This window comes from Bos indicus x Bos taurus, chromosome 22, assembly GCF_003369695.1.
Source record: "Bos indicus x Bos taurus breed Angus x Brahman F1 hybrid chromosome 22, Bos_hybrid_MaternalHap_v2.0, whole genome shotgun sequence".
NCBI classification, from domain to species: domain Eukaryota; kingdom Metazoa; phylum Chordata; class Mammalia; order Artiodactyla; family Bovidae; genus Bos; species Bos indicus x Bos taurus.
In genome coordinates, this window is record NC_040097.1 from 33,657,795 (window position 1) to 33,685,230 (window position 27,436).

At 38.0% G+C, this 27,436-nt stretch overlaps 1 protein-coding gene across 6 annotated transcripts in view; it reads right to left on the reverse strand.

Moving 5' to 3' along the window:
- The window catches only part of CNTN3 (contactin 3), a 399,245-nt gene that overhangs the window by 265,324 nt on the left and 106,485 nt on the right, over nucleotides 1-27,436 (reverse strand). For 5 of the 6 annotated variants that reach the window (XM_027522607.1, XM_027522611.1, XM_027522609.1 and 2 more), the window contains exon 3: nucleotides 2,555-2,681. The exons of the other annotated variant lie outside the window; for it this stretch is intronic. In XM_027522607.1, coding sequence (XP_027378408.1) covers nucleotides 2,555-2,681 — 127 coding nt within the window. The remainder of the gene's footprint in view (nucleotides 1-2,554; nucleotides 2,682-27,436) is intronic. 6 annotated transcript variants of the gene reach the window in all.

Genomic DNA, 27,436 nt, shown 5'->3' on the forward strand with positions numbered 1-27,436 from the left:
AGGATAGCAGAAAATAAGAACCAGCACGTGTATTTTCTTCTGGAACAGGTAAAGGAATAATGCAGGATATTACTTGGTTGACTATTAAAATCAAAAACTAGGAGAAAAATCAGGCCATAAGTGAAGGTGTTGTCTAAGCAAAGAGGCGGACATGACTGAGCGACTGAACTGAAGTAGATGAGGTATAATTGCAGCCCACTGTAGTCTATAATCCCATCTACTCATCAGCATAATAACTGATTCAGATAACATGGTAATATGGAATCATTGCTTATTATAGAAAAGCCTAATATTTTCACAGGGAAAGGAGGTTTCCTCATGTTTTTTCTAGGTCTCAATTTCTAGTAACTCTAATGTGAAATTTTATACTGGTCAGAAGTTTTAACTTCAGAGTATCTTTAGAGCAATAATGAAAGTGTTTTCTATTTACCTATAAACCAAATATTTTAAAACAATACCTAGCATGTAAAATTTCTTCATTTATCAAACTTAAAACTGATTAATTAATTTCAGTCACACATCTCCTATTTTCAGGTACAGATTTGTTTCTAAATGCAACATATAGTCTCAGGACATACAATAAAACATAAAAAGTACTGTGCAAATGACAGAACTTTGTCAACATTTTATACATGTTATCAGTTTATTTAAACACATATATCATGTCTATACAATAGCATTTTGAAAACACTTGGTACTTTAATTGTATTTACTCTAATTGTAATACACTGGCATTAAAATAAGTACCTGATAAATAAATAAACACAACAAAAAGATATTTCTGAATTTCTAAGCTCAAGACTTCTTGCTGTTTGATTACTTTACCAACATAATTAATCTATTCATTTAGAAATAAAATCCTACGTGACTATATCTTATATCTTGACAAGTTTTCAACTGAACAGATTCATCACCAAATTATTCATAAGATAAAATGCCAGGAAATAATTTTACTGACAACAACCAAAAAAAAAAAAAAAAACCAGCCCACGCATCAGTCATTCACATGTATTCTTTAAAATATTTACAGTCATATCTAAAAGGATAATCTTCCATTTCAGGGAGAAACAAACAGATGCATTTAGAAAGTGTTAGAATGTCCTACAAAAACGCTGGTGAAAATGTTTCCAGGACAATGTCCTAATTAAGTGGATCTGTTCATCTTCCCTCCAAAGAAGAAAATATTTCCACCTGTTGCAGGTACGGTGTCTGATTAACTGACCAAGCTCATAAAATAGTTTTTTGTTTGATTTTAAATCATGTTGACAACTTTTCTTATTTCTATAGGTTAAGGAAAAGGCAGAGAGAAGAAAATCTTCTATCACCTCAGCCAATTCTGACCAGTAACCAGGATCATTACAATTATTGTGTTGAAAATACTCAACAGGTGCTCAATATATACGCTGTTGAGTACTGCTGACAGAAACTGATTTTTACTTGCAAATGCAAAAATACAAAGGTCTACCTTCTAACCTAAGCTTGAGCCAAGTTAACAATGATTGTTGGCTACTATTATCAACATGGGTTAAGAGAACAATAGGAGTTCAATAAGATCTACATCACTACTCAAAACACTAAGAATTTCATTAATAAAGGCTGAAGTCTGCTTGTCCTTCAGGTTATAGAAAAGGTTTTGCCAAGCGAAGTTGACTGTAAACAGGGAGTTTGAGACAAACGCTTGCAGTACTCAAAAGAGCATGCTGTTTTCAAGGTGCCTCCGGCACTTTCTCATAACCATTTAAATAAAAGCAGCATATCCTGTTCATAAATAATTCATCTCTTCATTAATGTGGGTCCCCTGAGAACCCTAAAAGTAAAAATTGTTAATCCTGTATTATTTAATAAAGTATATACCCATCACATCCAAATAAACTATCATCATCTCACCAAATATTATATTTTTATCTTAAGGTGATGGGAGTTCAGTTTTGTTTTGTTTTTTTTTTCTGTTTTTCCTTATACCTTTCTGTGTTGCTGGAAGGTTTCTAGTGAACAGGTTATTATTTATATTATTTGAAAAATGTATACTTTCACATGAAAAAAATACAATAAAATTTATCTTCTCTTCAAGAACAGTTAGTATGACTTTAGTGGGAACGTAGTTTATTCTTCTACACTGTATGAACCTTCTAACACATACTCAGTAAAATAATAAAGGAAGAAGGATAGACGCGGTTACCTTTTTCTAAAGAAAAACTGTGATTGCTACATACTTTTACAACATATTTAATTTCATTCCTACAATGGATGTGTTCCCCAAAACTACATGTAAATCCAAGTTTATACATTAATTTCTACCACAAATCAAATGAAAAGACATTGCTTATTTAAGAGACTCTATCATGTTTTCTTTAATCAAGAATTCTTACTGTAAAGTAAACAATCAATCAAATATACAAAATATGGACCCAAAGTTTAGGTATGACTGTTGAATAAAGCTTCATGTATTATAACTTACTGATAGCATAAGTATACTGAAGCAAAAAAAATAAGTTCACAGTTGCCAAATTGCTTTTTTTTTTTAATATGGATTTTCAAACTTTTTCCACTGTACCTGTAATGAGGTGAAGGGTTGCCTCGTGCTTCACAATTTAAAGTTATTTTTTCATCCTCTGAGCCAACAGGAAAAATGCTGTTGCTGGGTTCTTTGACAAACACTGGGCCCTGTAAGAGCAGCTCACCTATATGGGTAGAGGACATCCAAAAAATAATCATAATAAGTAAAAGGTACTGTACCAGCTGCACTCTAGAATCAAAGAAGAAAAGCAACCAACCAGTGTCTCTAGTGCTGTTTTTTAAAAAAGGGAAGCAGACACCGCTTCTTCCCTTATCCACAAAGATGCTCTGCAGGCACTGCTTTGTTGACAAGGCATCACTGAAGCTGTCCTTGCAACCTAGTAACACTTCTAAGAAAATGAAAATCACTATCAAAACCACTGCCATATTAATAAGATTACTTAAAAGAATAAATAAGGCTGTACTAATCATTTTTATAATATAAATTCTACCTAAATTATCATTGGTGAATTACCTGGTCTAGGAAGTCTCTCTGTCATAAGCCTCTTTACAAAACTAAAGCTGTATTCAAAATCACTTGAATCCCTGAGTATTGTCTTTCTCATAATACTTGCCACGAATGCAAATCTGAGTGTTGACAATGTCATTTTGCATTCCAACCTCAAAACGCTCAATATTTGGTAGGATTTCCATTTGATTACTAGCAAATTGAAGAGAAGGATACAACACTGAACAAGTGTCCTTTAAAAAGTGCTTTTACTTTGGTTAAGAGAACTTGAACTTCCTGAGAATTTCCACATATACACAACTAGAAACCTGTGTCTTTGTATGATGAATTTAAAAAGGAAAGAAATAATGCCATCACTAACAGCTTATGCCACTGCAATTGTATAATCATTGGCAGAGCATTCTGAAAACAAACACATTCACAGGAAAAAATATAAACACAACCAAACCCCTTACTCCTATTTTGAAATGCTCAGTAAAACTGCAGGAAAAAATAAATAACCAGACTAGGAGACAAAGAGAACCTCTGAAGAGATAACAAAGAAAATTAAATAGAAAAGCATTCAAAAAGCCTAGAAACAATTTAGGCTACCTAAGTAGTAATAGCATTATAACATTAACAAAAAATTTCCCATATTAACAGGAATAGTAAAATAACACACTACTGAAAATAATCATTGAAATGATGAAAAAGCCACAATGAAAGCCACCATGTGAACTCTACGTGTCCACATCTGTTCTGTAACTTTCACCACGCTTTAGGAGGTAAGTCCTGTAATTATTCCCAATGTACAGAAGAGAAGGGTTGAGTCCAAAAGTGGGTTTATGAAACATGCAAGTACACACAGCTTTTCAGAATGTGCAGTTGATGATAGAAACGGCAGTCTGGAGACTGTGCAGTCAAATGCCAAGCTTTGGCTGAATCTGAGCACTCTTCACTGAAACATCACTACACAGTTAACCCCTACTACGGCCCACAATGATTTAAGAAAGTTGTGGGCTGTCCTCAGAAGTCCCTGGTTTTTATTTACATATAAGGGGAAAATGTCACAAAGGGGAAAAAAGTCTTACTTTCCCTTTGGACAATCTCCAGAAGAAAGGGATTTTGAAACAGGTACTAAAGAAACAGCTCTTAATTAAAAAGAGCCAATGCTGTCATTTTCTTGAATTTCCCCCCTCAGTTTATTGCATAAAAGTAAAAAAAAAAAAAAAAAGTGTATCATTAATAATATTTACTGTCTTAGAAATTTGAATATATTTCTGTCTGTTACAATGTCTGCCTGTATTTACAAAAAAAATAGATTTTTTCAGTGTTTTTTCTAGTGCAATGGCTTCTGAATATTTTGAGTGGCATATATTTTACTCATTTAGGAGATGGTATAGCAGTGCTGTCCTGACCAATTGATGCTTGCAGGGCTTGACAGCAATAATATATTAACATAATAGTGTATGTTTGAAACCAACAGGTAAGTTGGGGAAGCAAACCAACAAAAGGAAAATTGGGTATAGATAAAAAGGGTGATTTCAATGAAAAAGACAGGTGTTTTTAGAGAATCAACTTACAGTCACTAGGGTGAAGAAGGGTAAGAATAGATTAGGAGTTTGGGATTGATATATACACACTGCTATATTTAAAAAGATAACCAACAAGGACATACTGCTAAAGAAAGATAAATAGAGGTGTTTTTTAAAAAAATTTTCCTACAAGTGACCACAATGAAAACACAAACATTCATCATAATTTAGTAAAAGTCAAATTCCCAAATGATGTTCTAATTCTTCTCCAGAGACTGCTATTAATTTAAGGTGACAGTATTAAATAATTAGAAGCATTTCTTTCTGAGACCCTTTTGAAAGAGGGGTGATAACAGCTAATTTGCTAACATTTATGAGCCAGGCACTGTACTCAGCCATCCACAAGCCTTGACTCCCTTATTCCCAGGCTGCATTTGCCGCACTGCCTACTTTCTGAGGTCCAGCTGCACCATCATCCTTGTCTTTGGCTCTGAGACACGCTGAATTTTGGGTTGACCTTCCTTCTTATTCTTGTGTTCTCATTTCCTTTTGTCATTCAGAACAGAGCATAAATGTCATCTTCTCAGCTTAAATAAGACTGCCCCTCCCCCAACTATGTCATGACTCACCCCTCACTTCCACCAGTCAGAGACATCAGCTGTGTACCTCACTATCTATAAATATTAGACACATTTATATAAGTGCTTGCCATTTATTTTGTATCGAATTCATTGCTGCTTCTCCAACTCCTAGAGCATGGCAGCTATTCAATATCTGCTAAACAGGTGATTAAGATGAAGAAATTCTCGTAATAACGTAAGACAGATATTATTTTACAGCTGGTGAATGACAAAGTTAAGGTTTTAATTCCAGAGCTTATATTCTCACCTTATAGTTGTTCAGCCTCCCCAGAAGAAATGAGACCCAAAGAGGTTAAATAATCAACCACGGTAACACAGTTTTTGGCTGAGAAACCTGGGATCACAGCCCAATGGTCATATTCTTGGTTTGTTTCTCTTTCCATTAAACTACACTGTTCTAAATAGAGTCAAAGGTGAAAACTAACCATCAACTTGCTTTGTCAACTTTAGTATTTCCTGATGATGGTGTTCCCAGGTGGTGCTAGTGGTAAAGAACCTGTCTGCAAGGCAGGAGACATGGGTTTGATCATTGGGTCGGGAAGATATGCTGGAGAAGGAAATAGCAACCCACTCCAGTAGTCTTGCCTGGGAAATCTCATGGACAGAAGAGCCTGGCAGGTTACAGTCCATGGGGTCGCAAAGAGTTGGACATGACTGAGCAATTGAGCACATAACATTTCCTGATGACACACTAGAGTTAACAGCCTCTGAGGCACATACCAGGCACTTCTGAAATTTAAGGCTCCTAAAGGCATTTCAGACCACCAGCAGCCATTCCCGAGTCTCCAACGACTCCTAAAATGTAAGTGCAAATAATAATCAAACATGACAGGCTGGTTCATGCTTTACATGAGAGACAAAGGCCTCTCAATCTTGTTTCCCCGGAATGAAATCGGTGATGAGAGATGCTGGGTTATAATATTCTAGTCTCCTGCTAGCAATATAAGCTTAAAAGGAAAAAAATTTCTGAGGTCTTCACTAACCTAAAGGAAATTATCCAACAGTTTCTTCAAAGCTAATTTTGATCCTCCAAAGGACAAAACCTTGACTATTTACACGTAACCAGCAGAAAGCAGTTTGACTGAAAACAGAAGAGGGTTTCATGCCTAAGTAAAGGGATTCAATGTAACATTTAGATTGATGTTAAACTTTACTTTCTGTGACAGGGCTTTTTTTTTTTTTTGATATGTTGGCCTGGCTCCTAAGCTCCATTTTAAGTTTACAACCTAAAATAAAGGGCATATAACATTTCCGAACGGGACTAATAAGTCGAAAAATCCAATCCTGAGGTGGTTTTTTTTTTCTTTCCCCCAAACACCCAGAGGCTATAAGGAATAACTGCCTTTGAATGTAAGTACAAGCATTATGAGCTCCTAAGGTAATGTCACTAAAAGATCAAACTGTGGCAAATCAATTCTAATGGTCATACTCTGTACAATTTTTATGAAGAATGACAGAGAGAAACAGACAAAGGATTGCAGGCAGTTGCATTACTTTTACTAGAAGAAATGAAAATCCTAAAAGACTGTAATGTTACTCCTGAAATTCACACAGAAAAGGAAAGCATATTCCCCATTTCCCCTGGCAGACTTGCACCATAGCTACACGGCACAATACAGGAGGAAATGGTCAATCCAAAAGGGAGCTAGGATGGTAGTGCTATCTAAGAAAGAATTTAACAGACAGTGGATCTAGAAAGGGATTTTCAATGTACTTAAAAGAGATACCCAACCTAAACAGAAGGATGTCTAGTGCAAGTCAGAGAAAGAAGAAAAATATATGCCACCAATGATACGAGATCTATAAAACAAGCCCTATTATTCCACAGGGAAGGACATTTGAGATGGAGAGAAACACTTTGTAGCCGTGGGACATCACCACTGATTTTGGCATTGGTGCCTTACAGCTAGAAAATGCTAGAAAAAAAGGCAAGCAATGATTGAAATACAATTTCATTAATATTCTTCCAAAGTCAGGAAAGGCCAAACATTTCAATAATTTCTTTAACAAATATCTGAATGCCAGACATGGGCACCACATGAAAAACCAGCTGTGGCAGATACTGTCTGCTGTCGACTCAACAGTTCTTCCGGAACTGTTTTCCCTGCCAACAGAACCCGCCTTTCACCTGAGATATGAAAAGCACCAGCTATGTTACCTTTCCAGACCTCTGCAGTTTCTGACTCTGGGGAGCAGGGCAGACAGCGGGGATTAACTATGAGACCAGGAACAACTGCAAAGGGGTTCATTAGTTTGCCAGGTCTGCCGTAACAGAGTACCACAAACTGGGATGTTTAAGAAACAGAACTTAACTCATCTCACAGTCTGGAGACTAGGACTTTGAAATCAAGGTGTGGGCAGGGCTGAATTCTTCAGAGGGCCCTAAGATGAGTTCCAGGCCCATCTCCTTGGCTTGCAGGTGGCCACCTTCTCCCTGTGTCTCTTTACCACATCTTCCCTCTGTGTGCGTCTTTATGCCTGAATTCTAACCCCCCTTAATAAGGATACAGTCATAATGGATTAGGGTCTGCCCTGATGATCTCATCTTCAAAAATGATATCTACAATGACCCTGTGTCCAAATAAGGTCACTTTCTGAGGTCCTAAGGATTACAGCTTCAACATACAAATATTCAGGCAATACAATTCAACCAGTAACAAGTGCAGTGAAAGTTGCTCAGTCGTATCCACTCTTTGAGACCCCATGGACTACACAGTCCATGGAATTCTCTAGGCCAGAATACTGGAGTGGGTAGCCTTTCCCTTCTCCAGGGGATCTTCCCAATCCAGGGATCGAACCCAGGTATCCGACATTGTAGGCAGACTCTTTTCCAGCTAAGCCATAAGAGGTAGAGGAAAATCCACTAGGATCTTCTAGAAAAGAGCCCTCACATCCTTGAGCTCTTGAATCAATATGAACTATGTTAACTCTAAACATTATGTGTTGGGAAAATAAACCTTTAATGCATTGTTATCACCTGCAGCTGAATTTACTGTCAACCACACACTAAAAAAAGGGGGGGAGACAATACAGCATGCTTTAGATGAGAAAGGCCAATAAAATGCTTATGAAGAATAGCCAATTCATCCATTTTCCATATCGGAAATGCTATCAAGCAATTAGGTTAAAAGGAAAAATGTTGGAGCATGACATACATTTGGTGTAGTACAGCATGACAGAGAAACTGATAAAAAATTCTTTAAATTGTAAGTTAACAGCTTACTACATGTTTTGCTCAATGTTTAGTTCATGCTTCATTCATACCCCAAATGGAAAAACTGCAAGGGAAGCAGTGCTCAATAGTTAGAGAATTAGAACTGAAAGCAGCTGTTTGAGCTTTACAAGTACTAGAAATAAATGTTCACATAAATTTGCTCAATGTTTAGTTCATGCTTCATTCATACCCCAAATGGAAAAACTGCAAGGGAAGCAGTGCTCAATAGTTAGAGAATTAGAACTGAAAGCAGCTGTTTGAGCTTTACAAGTACTAGAAATAAATGTTCACATAAATGAATGTTCTTCCATAAAGTGGCAGATACCTTTCAATGCAGGAAAAAGTTTTTTAGCCAAAAATTGCATTTTTCCTCTCACTGCAACCTGCTTGCAAAAAAAAAAAAAAGTAATAAGGTTCATACCCAGACACATTTATGTACATAACAGTCATGTTTAAGGTTAAATATCTGGATTTTGGCACTTTAGTAAACCAATCACAGATTTTGATGTAAGATACCATCTATTTCACTGGATGGATTAACATTCAATATATAATATAGCTGAGTAATATTAGAGAACTTGGGTATATTTCTGAGAGAATATGATATTTTATCTTGATGCTTTTAATCCAATTGCTGTATTTCTGATTTGTGGAATATTCTTTACATTTGACAGATGTTTAAACAATGTACAGTCCTATGACAAGAAATAATGTATTGGGAACAAAACAAACATAGAGGAGATAGGTCGAAGTAGATTAAAATGTTTTCATAATACTGTCCCTTTCTTTATTTAAATACGTTATTGTCTTATGAATGTGAGTTCTAGTGCTTTTGAATGTCTCTGACATAGTTCCATAATACCCAGTCCATAATTATACCTTTCTTGATAGATGGCTTAATAGCAACTCAACATAATAAATATCTTATAATGCTATTGAAAGATACAGTGTGGAATGTGTACAGTACACTCAGGAGTACACAATTCACGGCTCATTTATTCAAAATGGAAAAAAAAAAAAAACACTTATATCCCTGCTTTCTATTATACCAACTTCCACTGAATATCTTTGAAGTATGCAAATTCACAAGGTTCTCTCCAACCATGTTGAACTGAAAAGACTTCATTATTTCATTAATCAAATTAAAAAAAAAAAACAAACACATTTCTTTAGTAAACTTCTCTTGGAGAGTTTAACAGAGTTGGTTGTATTTGTGGTTTCTATTCTTTACCAAAGAGATTGGGTCAAGGCTCTCTGGGGCTCAGGCATGATTCTCCTTGTGTACTTTAATAAGGATGTTTCATATCAAACTCTAGTTGAAGGCTATTGTTTCTATGAAAAAATAATTATACAATAAAAAATTCCCTGTTATAAAATGGTTATAATGGAGAAGCTATTAAGAAGTAATATGAACCAGTGATTGCATTTTGTAGTATTTTTGCAGCTGTAATCTCATAAAGTCGAAGGGAGGATATTCTTTTCTTGCCTGCACATCAGCAAGCAGAAGCGGGAACGGTGTCTGTAAATATCTGAGTATATGAGATACAATCTAGTTCCCTCTTCCCACTTCTTTTCCCAAACAGGGACTTGCTTTTGTATTTCTAGACCATTAGTGGGGAATTAAACTGGGTTATCGGGTAGGTATAGAGATCAAAGAAAGTAAGACAATGAACAACCACTCCCAAAACTGTATCTGGAACTCTGGGGTCTTCTTGGGTGAGTCTCAGAGTTGCAGAAACATGAATAATTAAATAATTTTTCAAATTATTTTTCATTTGACCTACAACTTAGATTCACTTTCCATCGTGATTTATTGTAGATACAATGTGCATGTGTATATAATCACATACACAACTGATTAAAAAGTTTCTTGAAATAGTACTAATTCTTACTGCATGCAGAATCATAACAGTTTTTTCTATTTTATTCTATTTCATTTTCTACCCCTAATTTGACAATCCATGGTCTAGAAGCATACTTTCTATCCCCAGAGTCCAAGATTACTATTTTCGGGGAGGGGAGTAAAATTGTAATGATTGCAAGGTATTTCTTTCATTTCCTTCACTTAAGAATCGTGGCAATGAAGGAAAAGAACAAACCACATTCAACATGGAAAAAGTTTCTGTGGTCCCAAGATGTAGTGGTGACAAGTGAGCCTTCTCCAAATCTGTGAAATCACTACATCTGTAGGCTTGGGAAGAACAAACAGTATTGTGTCCTGCCGGTAGTCAAAGGAAGGAAACAAATTTTACTCTGAAAAACATAGCTCCTTCGTTCTGTATAATATGGAGAAAAATCCCTCATCATAAATACTTCATATAAACACATGCACAGTCTCAAAAGTTAACAAAGAAAAAAAATAAACATTGAGGATCAGGCCCTACTCTAGACATTTTATATCCACCAAGTCACCTAATTCTAAGTGAATATTGAATACTGAATAAAAAACAGTACTCATTTGAACATTACTGCTATTGTTAATATTGATACAGATTATAAATAATAAACCTAAGGGCTAGTAAGGATGAGTTACATCTCTCTAGAATTTTGGTACCACCATCCTGAAGAACATCTTGCTGATATACATGAGAAGTCACAGGCTACCCAGGTGGCTCAGTGGTAAAGAACGTGCCTCCTGTGCCAATGCAGGAGATGTGGGTTTGACCCTGGAAAGATAACACAGAGAAGGAAATGGCAACCCGCTCCAGAATTCTTGTCTGGGAAATCCCAGGGACAGTGGGGCCTGGTGGGCTACAGTCCACAGGGTCACAAAGTCAGACATAACTTAGTGACTAAAAAACAACATGAGAAGCTACAGTCATTTAGGAAGTCTAAAGAAACTCACTAAATTATTTCATTAATTCTTCCTCCATGTAACCATTTAGTAGCAATCTTTTCCCATTGCGAATTATTAGAACAATTTTTCCATGTTTTATTCATCACAATTTCCCTAGTGTACTACACATTACCTTCACTTATTTTCACTCATAACTCCTCCATCACCAGTCTTTAAACTTTTAGAAGACAATAACTATATTCAACATATATATATTTACCCCCTAAGCATCCCTATCATATTGTATACATTGGATAATTTGATAAATTAGTATTTGAAAGGAAATGTGTGTGTTTACGCTTCATTGCAAACTTACAAAATGTTAATAGAGGATCAAATGAAAGAATATAGCCATTCTCAAGATAAATGTATAAGCAAATATTCTATCTCCAACTGGAATATGTATATCTAACTGAAAAATGATTCACTTTGTGAAAACAGGAGCTTATTCCTATAAGCTAATTGAATGATTACATCTGTGACTCTTAAAAATACCGTCACTATGTTTTTACAGTAGTTGTTCAGTCACAAAGTCAACTCTGACTCTTTGAGAACTCATGAACTACAGCACGCCAGGCTCCTCTGTCCTCCACTATTTCCCAGAGTTTGCTCAAATTCATGTCCATTGAGTCGGTGATGCTATCTAACCATTTCATCCTCTGCCACATCCTTCTGCTCCTGTCCTCAATCTTTACCATCATCAAGGTCTTTCTCAGTGAGTCAGCTCTTCTCATCAGGTGGCCAAAGTACTGGAGCTTCAGCTTTAGCATCAGTCTTTTAAGAGTTGATTTCTTTAGGTTTGACTGGTTTGATCTGGTTGCAGGCAAGGAATTCTTGAGTCTTCTCTAGCACCACAGTATAAAAGCATTAATTCTTTGGCACTTAGCCTTCTTCATGGTCCAACTCTCACATCCATATGTAACAACTTAACTATATAGACCTTTGTTAGCAAAATGATGTCTCTGCTTTTTAATATACTGTCTAGGTTTGTCATAACTTTTTTTCTTTTTATTTTAATTGGAGGCTAATTACTCTACAATATTGTGGTGGTTTTGCAATACATTCACATGAATCAGCCATGGGTGCTCATATGTTCCCCATCCTGACCCTCCTCCCACCTCCTTCCCCATCCCATCCCTCAGGGTCATCCCAGTGCACCAGCCCTGAGCACCCTGTCTCATGCATCAAACCTGGACTGGCGATCTATTTCACATATGTTAATATACATGTTTCAATGCTATTCTCTCAAATCATCCCACCCTCGTCTTCATCCACAGAGTCCAACAGTCTGTTCTTTACATCTGTGTCTGTCTTGCTGCCTCGCATACAGGGTCATCGTTACCATCTTTTTAAATTCCATATATATGCATTAATATACTGTAATGGTATTTTTCTTTCTGACTTACTTTGCTCTGTATAATGTCATAACTTTCCTTTCAAGGGTCAAGTGTCTTAAATTTCATGGCTACAGTCACCGTCCGCAGTGATTCTGGAGCCCAAGGAAAGAAAATCTATCACTGCTTCCACTTTTTTTCCTTCTATTTGCCATAAAGTGATAGGACCATATGCCACGATCTTAGGTTTTTTTGTTATGTTGAGTTCCAAACTACCTTTTTCACTCTTCTCTTTCACCTTCATAAAGGGGCTCTTTAGTTCCTTTTCACTTTCTGCCATTAGATTGGTATCATCACCTGCATATCTGAAGTTGTTGATATTTCTCCCAGCATTCTTGATTCCAACTTGTAATTCATCCAGCCCAGCACTTCGGATGTATACCCTACATAGAAGTTAAGTAAGTAGGGTGACAATATAACAGATCATTGCACTCCTTTTCCAATTTGGAACCAGTCAACTGTTTTATATCGAATTCTGTTACTTCTTGACCCTCATTCAGGTTTCTCCCAAGACAGGTAAGGTAGTCTGGTATTCCCATCTCTTGAAGAATTTTCCATAGTTTGTTATAATCCACACAGTCAAAGGCTTAAATGCAGTCAATGAAGCAGAAGTAGATGTTTCTGTGGAATTCTCTTGCTTTTTCCATGATCCAACGAATGTTGGCAGTTTGATCCCTGGTTCCTCTGCCTTTTCTAAATGCAGTTTGTACACCTGGAAATTCCTGGTTCACATCCTGCTGAAGCCTAAATTGAAGGATTTTGAGCATAATCTTGCTAGCATGTGAAATGAGAACAACTGTCCAGTACTTTGAAGATTCTTTGGCATTGCCTTTCTTTGGGATTGGAATGAAAACTGACTTTTTCCAGTCCTGTGCCCACTGCTGAGTTTTCCACATTTCCAACATAATGAGTACAGCACTTTAATGACATCATCTTTTAGGATTTTAAATAGCTCAGCTAGAATTCCATCACCTCCACTAGCTTTGTTCAGAGTAATGCTTCTTAAGGCCCACTCAACTTCACACTCCAGGCTCTAGGTGAATGATCACACCATCGTGCTTATCCAGCTTATTAAGACATTTTTTGTATAGTTCTATGTATTCTTGCCACCTCTTTAATTTTCTCTACTTCTGTTAGGTCCTTATCGTTTTTGGCCTTTATCGTGCCCATCCTTACATGAAATATTCCCTTAGCATCTCTAACTTTCTTGAAGAGATCTCTAATCTTTCCCATTCTATTGTTTTCCTCTACTTCTTTGCACTGTTCATTTAAGAAGGGCTTCTTATCTCTCCTTTTTATTCTCTGGAACTCTTCATTCAGTTGCTTGTATCTTTCCCTTTCTTATAGTAGAAGCATTCACTATTATTGGGTGGCTATTTCTGTTTGGGCAATTTGTAGGATCTTGGCCATCTACGTTACACATGCTCCTTTGCAGTACTGAGAATACAAATACTACACAGGAGTTGTTTTCCTAAAGCCACACATGAAAAGCACTTTAAAAGCAACAACACTTTATTAGTAATCTCGTTTATAAACTCTGAGTGCTGAAGCAAAGTCCCATTTCTGAATTTTAATGACTTGTTTGAATAGCCACCAGAATCTTGAGCTTTTGGTGGGCTGTTTATTACCCAGATACCTAAGGAAGTTTTTTATGCTTAATGTTATTTTGAAGACGGGTTTCAAGAGGATTTCAAAACATTAGCATCTGCACAACTTTGACCATTCCATGGGATGGATCTCTTTGCAAAACAACCCCAGATCTGTGATACAATGATACCTGTATCTGTGACACACGTAAATCACAAATTTCCTTAACACATAATCAGCCCTTAGTCTAAATCTTCAGGCTAAATTTTTCAGTTCAGTTCAGTTGAGTCCCTCAGTCATGTCTGACTCTTTGTGACCCCATGGACTACAGCACACCAGGCCTCCCTGTCCATCGCCAACTTCTGGAGTTTACTCAGTCATGTCCATTGATTCAGTGATGCCATCCAACCATCTCGTCCTCTGTCATCCCCTTCTCCTCCCACCTTCAATCTTTCCCAGCATTAGGGTCTTTTCCAATGAGTCAGTTATTCACATCAGGTGGCCAAAGTATTGGAGTTTCAGCTTCAGCATCAGTCTTTCCAATAAATATTCAGGGTTGACTTTCTTTAGGATGGAATGGTTGGATCTTCTTGCAGTCCAAGGGACTCTCAAGAGTCTTCTCCAATACCACAGCTCAAAAGCATCAATTCTTCAGCACTCAGCTTTCTTGATAGTCCAACTCTCACATCCATATATGAATACTGGAAAAACCATAGCCTTGACTAGATGGACCTTTGTTGGTAAAGTAATGTCTCTGCTTTTTAATATGCTGTCCAGGTTGGTCATAACTTTTCTTTCAAGGAGCAAGTGTCTTTTAATTTCATGGCTGCAGTCACCACCTACAGTGATGTTGGAGCCCCCAAAATAAAGTATGTCACTGTTTCCACTATTTCCTCATTTATTTGCCATGAAGTGATGGTACCAGATGCCATGATCTTAGTTTTCTGAATGTTGAGTTTTAAGCCAACTTTTTCACTCTCCTTTTTCACCCTCATCAAGAGGCTCTTTCATTCTTCGCTTTCTGCCATAAGGGTGGTGTCATCTGCAGATGTGAGGTTATTGATATTTCTCCTGGCAATCTTGATTCTAGCCTGTGCTTCATCCAGCCCAGTGTTTGTCACGAAGTACTCTGCATATAAGTTAAATAAGCAGGGTGACAATATACAGTCTTGATGTACTTTAGTCTAAATCTTCTAAGGTTAGGATGGAATGTTAGGATTTCTATCAGTCACTTGTTGAATGCCTGAACATGCTCCACATTTCTCTTTACCTCAGAATTTGAGTTTAACTTAGGAAGTCATGTTTGCTTTTCAGATAGAACCCGAGCTAGACTGTCTTTCTGGAGTTCAGCAAATCTGTGATTCTCTAATTATATGGAGCTTGTATGATGTGACCCACCATATATATTTGGAATCTTTAGTTTGACCTCATTTAAAAATCGAAATGTATTAGGTATAAATTCAAAATTCACCTTTAAAAAAATCATAGGTCTAGCAATAGTAGGCCTTGTCTGTCTCTTGGCCCTCCTTGTCTGGGCACTGTCACAGAGACAGAGCACATTCTCAGCTTCCCCTGAAGGCAGTCCTACAGGCAGGGCTGTCAGTAAGAATGTCATCTATAATTATATGCAGAATAACTGTGTTTACTAAATAAGTTATCCTTAATTGATTTATGCCATTCTTCTGTCTGGAATGCTTCCCCAGTCTGTCCTTCAAGACACAGAGTATTATTTTGATAGTCCAGCCAAAATTAACTCCACTTTATCAGAAATTCAATGGAATCTACTGGATTATACCTCTCCCAAAGCATCTATATTTTAGTAATTTCCATGAAGGTTTCCTTCTTTTTCCTCAACCGACTGCCTTTTTATTCCCTTAGAAAGTGAAGTTGCTCAGCCGTGTCCGACTCTTTGCGACCCCATGGACTGTAGCCCGCCAGGCTCCTCCAACTATGGGATTCTCCAGGCAAGAGTACTGGAGTGGGTTGCCACTTCCTTCTCCTTTATTCCCTTAGAGCATACAGCAAAATACCTTGCCCATGATAGCATGATAAGTGCTTGATTAAAAAATGATCTGAAAAAAACATGTATTTATGCTTTAGAACTGGGATCAGAAAACTATGGCCCATTGGTCAAATTCAACAGCATCTGTTATGTTATGACCTGTGAATCAAAAATATAATATTCCATGTCACATGAAAAATATATGAAATTCAAATTTCAGTGTCCATAAATAAAGTGTCACTGGAACACAGCCAGGTACTATCTGTGGCTGCTTTCGTATTACAGCGGCAGAGATGGGTAGTCATGACAGAGACCATATGGACTGCAAAGCCCAAAATACATCCTATCTGAACATTCTATTAAAAAGTATGCTGACCACGGCTTTAGGAAAAGCTACGTCTGTTAGCAGAACAGTGACTTTGCCTTGTGAGAAAAAAAGATTTATTTTATAATACTTCTATCTAGGTTTAGGAAGTCATTTTAGCTCTCAGAGTCCCTGAATTCTCTACTGCTCTACAGGAATGATACCAATATTACAGGGCTTTTGATGCAGAGATAAGCAAAAAATTTTAATACAGCAAGCAGCAGTATCATAAATGGTATTGTTACTGCATTTTTTGCCTAGCCCTCATGTCAAATGTTTAATTATCTCTGGTTGAGGACTAGTAGTTTATGAGAAGGCAGCCTAATAAATGACTTCATTCACTAGAGTCTCATATCTACATGACACAAAAAACAGGATGCAATTTTCCTTATTTTCATGATGGTTGTGAACACTGGCACCTGTGTTCACTTACCTGGTTTGAGCAAATAATTGCAAGTATTATGCCAAAGAAAAAAGGTGCCTGTGGAGGGTGACTGCTTCAAAAAGTTTTGAAATATGGAATCGTCAAGACACGCATGCCATCAGTTCTCACTGAGAGACAATTCTCCAACAAGTATTTACTTTCCACTCTGTCTTCAAATAATTACTCACCAATGAAGTGTCAATGGAAAACTCAACAAGGTAACAGCAAAGAGCATTCAAAAACCCCATGAAGCAGAAAAAAAACACGGGATTCTCTTATATTGCTGTTAGCAGGAGGTGTATCTTCTCTCTTCTCCCATAATAGAAATTATTGCCACAGCACTGAGGATCCTCATTTTACTTTGCTGTGTAATCAAGCACATAAAAAAGGCTTGTGTGGCACTGAATATGCTGTAGTAAATATTATTTCTTAACTAAAAGATAGATGGGCACTCAGAAACCCATGCATCACATTGTTCAACATCCAATATTTCATAATTACCTACATAATTATGCTCTGCATGTGACCGCTTTTCTATATTTCTTATACATATGTTTGAGTTTAAATATCATGTGTGAGTGTGTGCACACACACATACTCATGAGGTCAGAATGAAAAGCTGTTTTCCTATAGAGTCAAAAAGTCAAAGCGTATTAAAATCACTAAAATCCTGTGAAAGAACATGTAGTTATGCAAGTCTTAGGTGTAGACTAAAATTCCAGGAGTCCTGCTATAAAAACTTAATGCTAGAATAAAAATGCACACAAAACACATAAAAACACAAAACTGCCATCCTTCTTTAAACCTACCTGGGTGGCACATGAGACTGCCCTTTGAGTGGGCATATTCTTAGAACAAGAGACGTATATTGAAGAACAGGGACATTCTGTTCCCAGTATTCATGTATTCTCTAAACAACTGTTGAAATTTATCAATGCCCCATGTCCACGAAAGTGAAAGTGAAGTCCCTTAGTCATTTCCGACTCTTTGTGACCCCGTGGACTGTAGCCCACCAGGCTCCTCCATCCATGGAATTTTCTAGGCAAGAGTACTGGAGTGGGTTGCCATTTTCTTCTCCAGGGATCTTCCCAACCCAGGAACCGAGCCCAGGTCTCCTTCATTGCGGGCAGATACCTTACCATCTGAGCCACCGGGGAATCCCATGTCCATAGGCAGTAGCAATCAATGTCACAATGGTAGCAACCAATCCCAGCACCACCTGGATGCCTTAAGTCCAGCCAACAGTATCCTTCACCACACCTCCTTGCTTGTAGGATCAGAGGAGCAAATAAAGTTCACATGCTTGGAATTAATTGAGTTAGTCATCAGAGCCACTCAAAATAGCAGCTTACAAATTCCACTCTCAAGTTTAAAAAGAAAAAAAAAAGTGAATTAAGTCATGGGTTCAGAGAATTTTAATTCATGAGCCACCACACCATCTCACACCATCCCTTGAATTTTCTTTCTTGACCACAGATGATGGGGTTCTCAGTGACTATACAGTAAGTCCAAGAAAAAAGCCACTCTTCCTTGAAATAGTCTCCCAAGGTCACTCAATACAAGCCGGGCATCAGATCTACCTGAGAAAGCCCTCCTTTCTTTCTTTTTTTTTTTAAACTGTTCTTTTAGTTAAAAGGAACAAATTGCCTCCTGTTTAAGTGACAGGTGGGAACATTACCTTTGTCTCCAGCAATCTTATAAATAAGTAAACCTAACAGGTGACTCTTATCCTACTAAGATAAGAGCTTAATTCCTCAGCTGCCAGGCAGCAGTTGGAAGAGGAAGCACATCTGCATTGGTAAATCTAGTAGGGATACAGTAGATTTTTTTGTCTTTCCCTTTTTTGCTAAGATCAAGTTTGTTGTTTTCTTCCTTTATACACAATAAATGCCCAAAACACAGTCTGACCAAAAAGCAGTGTTTCACATTCAACAGATGGTTTTCAAAATGAATGGAACATTGAACAAACATTTTATTAACAGCAATACTTTAATCTTAACCTTCTAACATGGAATTTTACAAGTAGAAGTGTCACAGTGATGCACAACTGCACAACTGCTTTGGTAATGCAATAGCAGTTATTTCAGGCTCCAATTATGCCATTCACTTGAAAGATAAAAGAAATAATAAATAAAAAAGGATGTTGAACAATTATATTTATCTACTGAGGGACAAATAAATTCTAACATTTCAGCCATTTCCAAATGTCATTTGCCTTCTCATTTTCACTGACAACCTTCAAAGAAATAAATGCGGTGTTCCTTGTGGGCATTGTTAGTTACCCTTCTGTAAAAAAACAAAAGAAAACTGGCAATCACTGGACAATTACCAACCACAAAAAAACAGCTAAACCTCCACAGTTGGCAAATAAAACCTCCAAAAGTTGTTCAATAATGTGATAGTGCTTTAAGCTTATGGAAAGCTACATCAAAAAAAAAAAAAAAAAGAGATAAAATGTCTATCTTCTCCTATAGTTTCTTCAAATTATACACACAGATACTTATACATGTAAAGATGTATCCATAATTCAATTGCTCCCTACCACATACTATTCTCATTAAATAATTTTAAATTTAAAATGTTTTTTTGTAAAATAACATCCAGTGCTGCATGCATTGCCTGGTGGCTCAGATGGTACAGAATCTGCCTGAAGTGCAGGAGACCCAGGTTTGACCCCTAGGTCGGGAAGATCTCCTGGAAAAGGGAATGGCAACTCACTCTAGTATTCTTGCCTGGAGAATTCCAAGGACAGAGAAGCCTGGCGGGCTACAGTCCATGGGGCGGCAGGAAGTCAGGCATGACTGAGCAACTAAGCGCACAGTGCTGCGTATCTACTCACAGAGTTCTGTCTCTTGACACTGTCTCAAACTTAAAGTGAGGACTGCTGTTCAAAGAAAGCGACGTGCAAAAGTGAAGATAAATTGGATCTCTATGATCTTTGGTGAGGAGGAAGTATAGACAGGGTACCTTAGGCTTCACTGGCAAAACGGAACAAGCAGCTGTGCCACTTCCCCAATTAAAATATGCAGCAGGTTTTTGGGTGAGAATTTTCCTTTGAAAGTAATATGGGTGAAAAAACGGTCCCTCTGCATGGACATTTTCTGATGACCAAGCTATGCATGTATGCAAACAGCGAGGGTACTGGGGCGAGGGTGTCACTGGAAAAGATGAAGTGGAGGAAAGGATCCCCATGGGATGCCTGTCAGGCTTTTTCACTACCATGGGATCCAAATGATATATTAAGCAAAAGAAAAAGAAGTTTTCAAACTGAGCTAAAACGAAAGACAGGAAGTATATGAGAAGGCTTCATTGATGGCTTAGTGGTATGGGATCTGCCTGCCAATGCAGAAGTCAGGGGTTCAATCCCTGGTCCAGTAAGATGCCACCTGTCATGGAGCAACTAACTCCAAGTGCCACAACCACTGAGCCCATGTACCACACCTACCGAAGTCCATGGGTCCTACAGCCAGTGCGCCACCACAAGAGAGGCCACCGCAATGAGAGCCTGCACATCGTAAGTAAAGAGTAACCTCTGCTTGCCGCAGCTAGAGACAAGCCCACGTGCATGCAGCAATGAACACCCAGCACAGTCACAAATCAACAAAATGATGTGAGAATTGCAGAAACACATAGTAAAATACCCTGCACAGTGCCGAGCACTGAGGACAGCCAAGCAGCGATGGTCATAATTTTTAGGTAAGCTCAGAGGCACTGACAACTGACATTTGTGAGGAAACGGCTGATTTCCACACTGGTGGGCATTTCCAGTCAGGCTCATATACTGATGAGCAAGATGGCACAGGCTCAGTATAGAGGATACATATAGCACACTCAAGAACCCGACTCCCAACACTCAGCAACGCGTGGGATGAATCAGCAGTCACTTGAAGCAATACACACTGGTGTGTGTCCACAATCTATTCCAGGAAAGCACTTCACAGTCCTCAAGAGGGAAAGCAAAGGAGATAAATACAGAGGCCAGGCCTAGAATTTTATTAGGAACAGCAATGTGATCCCTCAGCCAGTTGGCCCATCAAGGCAATTCTAAGCAAGCTAATACCAATTAAGCCTCACACTTTTTGAATTCAAAGTGGCTCTATGTCACAGGCACCATTTTCCTTTCAGCAGCCCAGTCTCTCTAGGGCAACACTTTCTGTCCATTCATTTCAACAGTCATGTCTTCACAACCCAGTGAACTGTAGCCTACCAAGCTCCGCTGTCCATGGAATTCTCCAGGCAAGAATACTGGAGTAGGTAGCCATTCCCTTCTCCAGAAGGTCTTCCCAACCCAAAGACCGAACCCAGGTCTCCTGAAATGCAGGCAGATTCTTTACCGTCTGAAAAACCAGGGAAGCCCACTTTTCTTAAATAGGATCCTAAACCTACAGCCACAAAATTAAATGATGCTTGCTTCTTGGAAGAACAGTTATGTTGAACCTAGACAGCATATTAAAAAGCAGAGATGTTACTTTGCCGACAAAGGTCCATATAGTCAAAACTATGGTTTTTCCAGTAGTCACGTATGAATGTGAGTTTTGGACCATAAAGAAGGCTGAACGCCAAAGAACTGATGCTTTGAACTGCAGTGTTGGAGAAGACTCTTGAGAGTCCCTTGGACTGCAAGATCAAACCAGTCACTCCTAAAGGAAATCAACCCTGAATATTCATTAGAAGGACTGATACTGAAACTAAAGCTCCAACACTGGCCACCTGATGCAAAAAGACAACGACTCGTTAGAAAAGACCCTGATGCTGGGAAAGATTGAAGGCAGGAGGAGAAGGGGACAACAGAGGACCAGATGGTTGGACGGCATCACTGATTCAATGGACATGGGTTTGAGCAAGCTCTGGAGATGGTGAAGGAGACAGGGAGGCCTGGCATGCTGCAGTCCATGGGGTCGCAAAGAGTCGGACATGACTGAGTGACTGAAAAACAAAAATCTTAGCATTTTTTCTCCTCTCATTGTCTGCATGTGCCTTCTTTCACTCTCAGACAGAATGCAACCTGACTGACTCATCTTGAACTCCTCCAAAGCACTTATCGCAATGCCTCACACAGAGCAGACACTCCGTGAATGCCTGCAGGATGGCTGCACAAACAGAGAACTCTAGTTGCAACGTATGAGATGCACTGCAGAAAGGAAGGAAAAGCGGGCACAGAGAGGAGGAGCAAGGCCAGGGCAATAGTTGAGATGAGAGATAATAAAGGCAAGAGCTGTCCATGTAAACATATACTGAAGTTGGAGTAGAGATAAGGTGAGAAAAAAGGACAATGAAGAGGAAGTATAATTTAGTATCACAGCATAAACCCTGCCTTCTCTTTGCTTACAGGCGTATTTGCAAAAGAAAAAAAAAATGTGTTATTGACTAGAATCAAGATTCCTTTTGTTGTGGTTTGTATAAATGTATATATACACGTGTGACTGTCTTATACTCAAAGTTCAACATTATTCATGAGCTAATACTTAAGAATGCACCCTCACATCCCAGGAGTCCAGACCATTTAGCTCTGCTAATACAATTCATAGAAGACATAATTTGCACAGGGGTACTTAAAAACACTTTCATGTGATGAGTACTTTAAGACTGCTTACCATTTAGGCAATAGTCAATTAAATTGGTTTGAATGAGCACTTTATTCACAGGAGTCAGTGAACTAATCAACAGAAACTTTTGAGACAATAGCTATTTTAAGAGCTAAATAAAATTGTGGGTTTTATTTAACCTTATGTGCTTGTTGAACTCTAACAGCATTTCCAACATACATTATTTTTTAAGCACCCCCCCAAAGCCTTCTTAGTCACCACAAAGCTTACAAAAATCCATTATTTGGAGATCAAGATTACAGGAAGAAAACACACCAATGATGCTTGCTTTTCCTCTCCCTGATTTTCACATGTATACTCTGATAAACTGTCAAGATATAAGTAGTACAAATGAAAAGCAATTCAAGATTTAGGGTGGTGCAACTGAGGGAATGATTTGAAATAAGTTTACCGGTGAAATCATGGAGGACGTGAAGATTTATAAGCAGAGATCAGTGACGTCTCCATCTCACCAGTATCAATGATATAACATCATATTATACACACAGAAAAATGACAGCTATTTGCGTTAATGGCAACAGTTTACTAGAAGCACCACATCCAGTGCCACAAACTCATTTTCTCAATGATTTCAAGGGTGGCAGTTATTAAACCAATTGAACAATATTCCTCAATTATCTCAAAGAGAACTTGGAATGTGTATTCTGTTTCCAAAACTTTCCTTAATCACTATTTGGATGAAAGACTAGTGCAGAAAGTTTTCATGTTAAGATGACAAAGAACAGGATGGAACCTATGATCGAGGGCACTCTAAGATGCTTGCCAATAAGCTCAATTTGTATTGTATTTGCACACAAACTATCGGCCTTAAAACACGCAGAGTTTATGATGTGCAAATGCAGCCCAAACCTGTGCATTTTCTTTGTACATGCTGTCCATTATTAAATCTATACTGTAAAGGAAGCCAAGGCTCATGCCCAGTGATCACACATTTTAGCCTCAATTATAATACCAACAATTTAAAAAAATGATTTAATCTAGATGATATAAATCTTCTCATAAAACTGAAGTCTTTTCTCAGTTATAATGCATTCAGGGATACCTGTGAGTGGACACAACCTTCACTGCCTTGGTAGGTCCTGAAGAGGTAGGTCCTTTTTCCAGCTCTGTGGCAAAAGGGTTAGGCCCGGTCACAGGGGCTGGAGGAGGGGCATTTTCTGCTTTGGATGATGTGTAAGCCAGAGGGGGCATATCAACATGAATTCATCAAGGGGCTGGTGTCTTCTGATTTCTCTGATCTGAATGCAGAGTCAGCTCTGCCCTCAGGCTGGCTTCCCAGGTGATTGTAGGCTGGACACCTGACGCAACCAGGATGCCAAGATTCCTCATTCAGATACACTAGGAGAAAGAGCACTTTTCCTAAAGTTTGAAGAAAATGTCCTTGATTTAATCAAATCTTGTGTTAAAAAAAAAAAAAATCCCTTAAGCTCAGTGGCTTAGGCCAATCACTGGGGCAAATCAGAAAGGTCTATCTGTAGGGCTCTGCATCGGGTTAGTCTTTTCCAAGCCTCAGGGCTGTTTCATGACAGCAGTAAACAGTTGATACTGGAGACACCAACAGAATATCCACTACAAGAAAGCTGCTGCTGCTGCTACTGCTGCTAAGTTGCTTCAGTCGTGTCTGACTCTGTGCAACCTCATAGACGGCAGCCCACCAGGCTCTTCTGTCCCTGGGATTCTCCAGGCAAGAGTACTGGACTGGGTTGCCATTGCCTTCTCCAATGCATGAAAGTGAAAAGTGAAAGTGAAGTCGCTCAGTCGTGCCCGACTCTTAGTGACCCCATGGACTGCAGCCTACCAGGCTCCTCCGTCCATGGAATTTTCCAGGCAAGAGTACTGCTCAGGAAGGCTTTCTTATCTTTCCTAGTTATTCTTTGGAACTCTGCATTCAGATGTTTATATCTTTCCTTTTCTCCTTTGCTTTTTGCTTCTCTTCTTTTCACAGCTATTTGTCAGGCCTCCCCAGACAGCCATTTTGCTTTTTTGCATTTCTTTTCCATGGGGATGGTCTTGATCCCTGTCTCTTGTACAATGCCACGAACCTCATTCCATAGTTCAGCAGGCACTCTATCTATAAGATCTAGGCCCTTAAATCTATTTCTCACTTCCAGTGTAGAATCATAGTGCCTAAGTATCCATTAATGAGTACTGTTAGTATTACTAATTTTGAAGTCTTCACTATTATTTTCCTCATCTGAGTGTTACTTCTTTTTCTGGTTTCTTAGACTTCTGGAGGGTTCTTATCTCTAAATCTCTGTTTTCTACATAGTTCTCAACTTTTTTCATAGCAACTCAGTAAGAAACATGTGTAAGATCAAGACTCAATTCACATATATTAAAAGGACAGCTCTAGGAGGACTGGGACATTGTTTTGTTCACAGGTATATCCCAAATGCCTAGAAGTGCTCAGCAGACTATATTTACTAAATGGACAGTGAATGCTGATACATTATACTTTAAGGTTATTTTATTTTCTAATGAAAATGCTTGACATGATCCAAAGAATCGATCTTTTAATCCCTTACTTCGTAATGACCTTCAGTTTGGAAAACTCATCCCTGTCTTCTGCCGGTTCTTCATTTCATTCACAAGGTACACCTCTTCAAGTGGACGCAAGGTGACACTTGAGCCTTGAGGTTATCTTCAAGCCTTTCTTTTTTCTCATATCCCATATACATCCCATCCACAAATCCTCATGAGTATATATTCAAAATTTATCCAAAATCTGACTACCACCCTGATATTTTAGCCACCTGATGAGAAGAGTCAAGGCCTGATGGCTGGCAAAGATTGAGGGCAGGAGAAGGAAGTGACAGAGGATGAGATGGTTGAATGGCATCACCGATTCAATGGACGTGAGTGTGAGCAAACTCCAGGAGACAGTGAATGACAGGGAAGCTTGCCTGGCATGCTGTAGTCCATGGGGTCACAGAGAGTCAGACACAGCTTAACTACTGAACATCAACAACCCCTGCTACCACCCTGAAGTCAGCTACCAACATCCCTTCCCTCATTACAGCATTAACTTCCTACTGGGGCCTCTGCTTGCTCCCCTTTATCTCTACAATCAATCCGCAACACAATGTCCCGCCAGGTCCTTAAAAAAAAACACACAAAATTACATCACTGCTCTGATCAAATCACACTATGGCTCCTGAGGGCAGTCAAAGCAAGAGCAGTAAATATTTTCAGTGATACACAATGCCTTCATGTTCTGCTGCATCCATCTCCACATTACTTCTTGACTTTCACCTACTACTTCTTTTCCATAACTCTTCCATATCTAACCAGGCTAACTTTCCTGCTATTTCAAGAAATAATCAGCATGTCATATATTAAACACTTGCATGGATTGCTGACTTTGCCTGAAGCTCTCTTCCCTAAATACCCACAAGGTCAACTCGTTCACTGCTAAGTCTTTGTGCCACACATCACCTTCTCTATGAGGATGAATCTGAAGACCTCATTTAAAATGGTAACTCACGTCCCAGCCCCCCAAACTTTCATGTTATGCGGCTTATTTTTCTTCATAGCGCCATCATCTACTAACTCAGTGTGATTCTCTACCACAACCTGAGTATATATAAACCCTACATGACACAGATCTCTGTCCCTTTTCTTCACTGGAAACAATGTACAACATATAATACATGCTTAATAAATATTTTTTAAAGAATGAATGCAGCCTGGTTTTTTTGAGGAAAAAATGCTCATGTTCATCTTAGGAAAAACTGCCAGCTCAAAATTGCAATTTGCCTCTTTGCTGCAGAGAGAAATATGCAGAGACAAAACAATAGAAGGAAATCATTTTTAAAATGCACAAAATAATGGATAACAGAAAGCTTAGATATGAAAAAACAGAAAGTCAAAATTATCAAGCATTTGCTCTATTTATTGAGTTAATGTCTTAGGATAAACTCTAGGTAGTGAATTCACATAATATGTCTTTACTTGGTATTTATTTATAGATACCTACTACATCAGGAACAGATTTTAAATTTAATATTTAAAAAGTGACCCAATATTGGTTAACAGAATATCATACTCACAAGCTAGCTTTTTTGTCTAAATTTTATATAAATGCAAAAAGAGTACCAATATTGAGTATATAAAGAACTGTAATGCAATCAATACTCTTCAGAAAAGTGGTCAGAGACAAATTATTCTCCATACCGTAATTGTAAAGATTACCAATTCTGTAAGTAATGCTCTCTATATAATTTACCATGTATTAATCCAATTCTCCTTTACCAACTTTTATAGTTTTTTAACATACCTAGAAAATCAAGTGTTCCTTTAAAACTTTTTAAATAATGTCTTAATATTTTGTAAATTAATACTGCTTTTACTGCATTCTCTATAAGAAAGCAGTATCATAAGTATAAAACATTTCTAAGTTACTGAAAGCAAGCAATACAGTTTGTACACAGTGCCAAATTACAATTTAAAATTTTAAACCTTTGACACACTAATCGCACTTCCTTTAGCTATATTTCTACTTTCTAAGTATATCTACCCGCTTCCAAGTAACTGTAAAATTTCAAGGTTGTTTCTATGAAAGTTGACATTGTGAATAATAATACTGCTGAAGTATATTTCCTTTCATTTTTCTCCTTTAACAACAGAACTCAAATTTTAAATTTTTTAAAATGAAGGAAACAGTGCAAGAAAAAATTGCTTTCATATCTGTGTGGATCGTCTCCAAAGACTATTTAAAATAGTAAAAATTTAAAATAATTATTCCTTTTTCGCTCACTGCTAGGTTAGTAGCAAAGAAAATCTTTTAGAGAACAAAACTGAGGCATCAGGGAAAAACCTGCTTAAAAAAA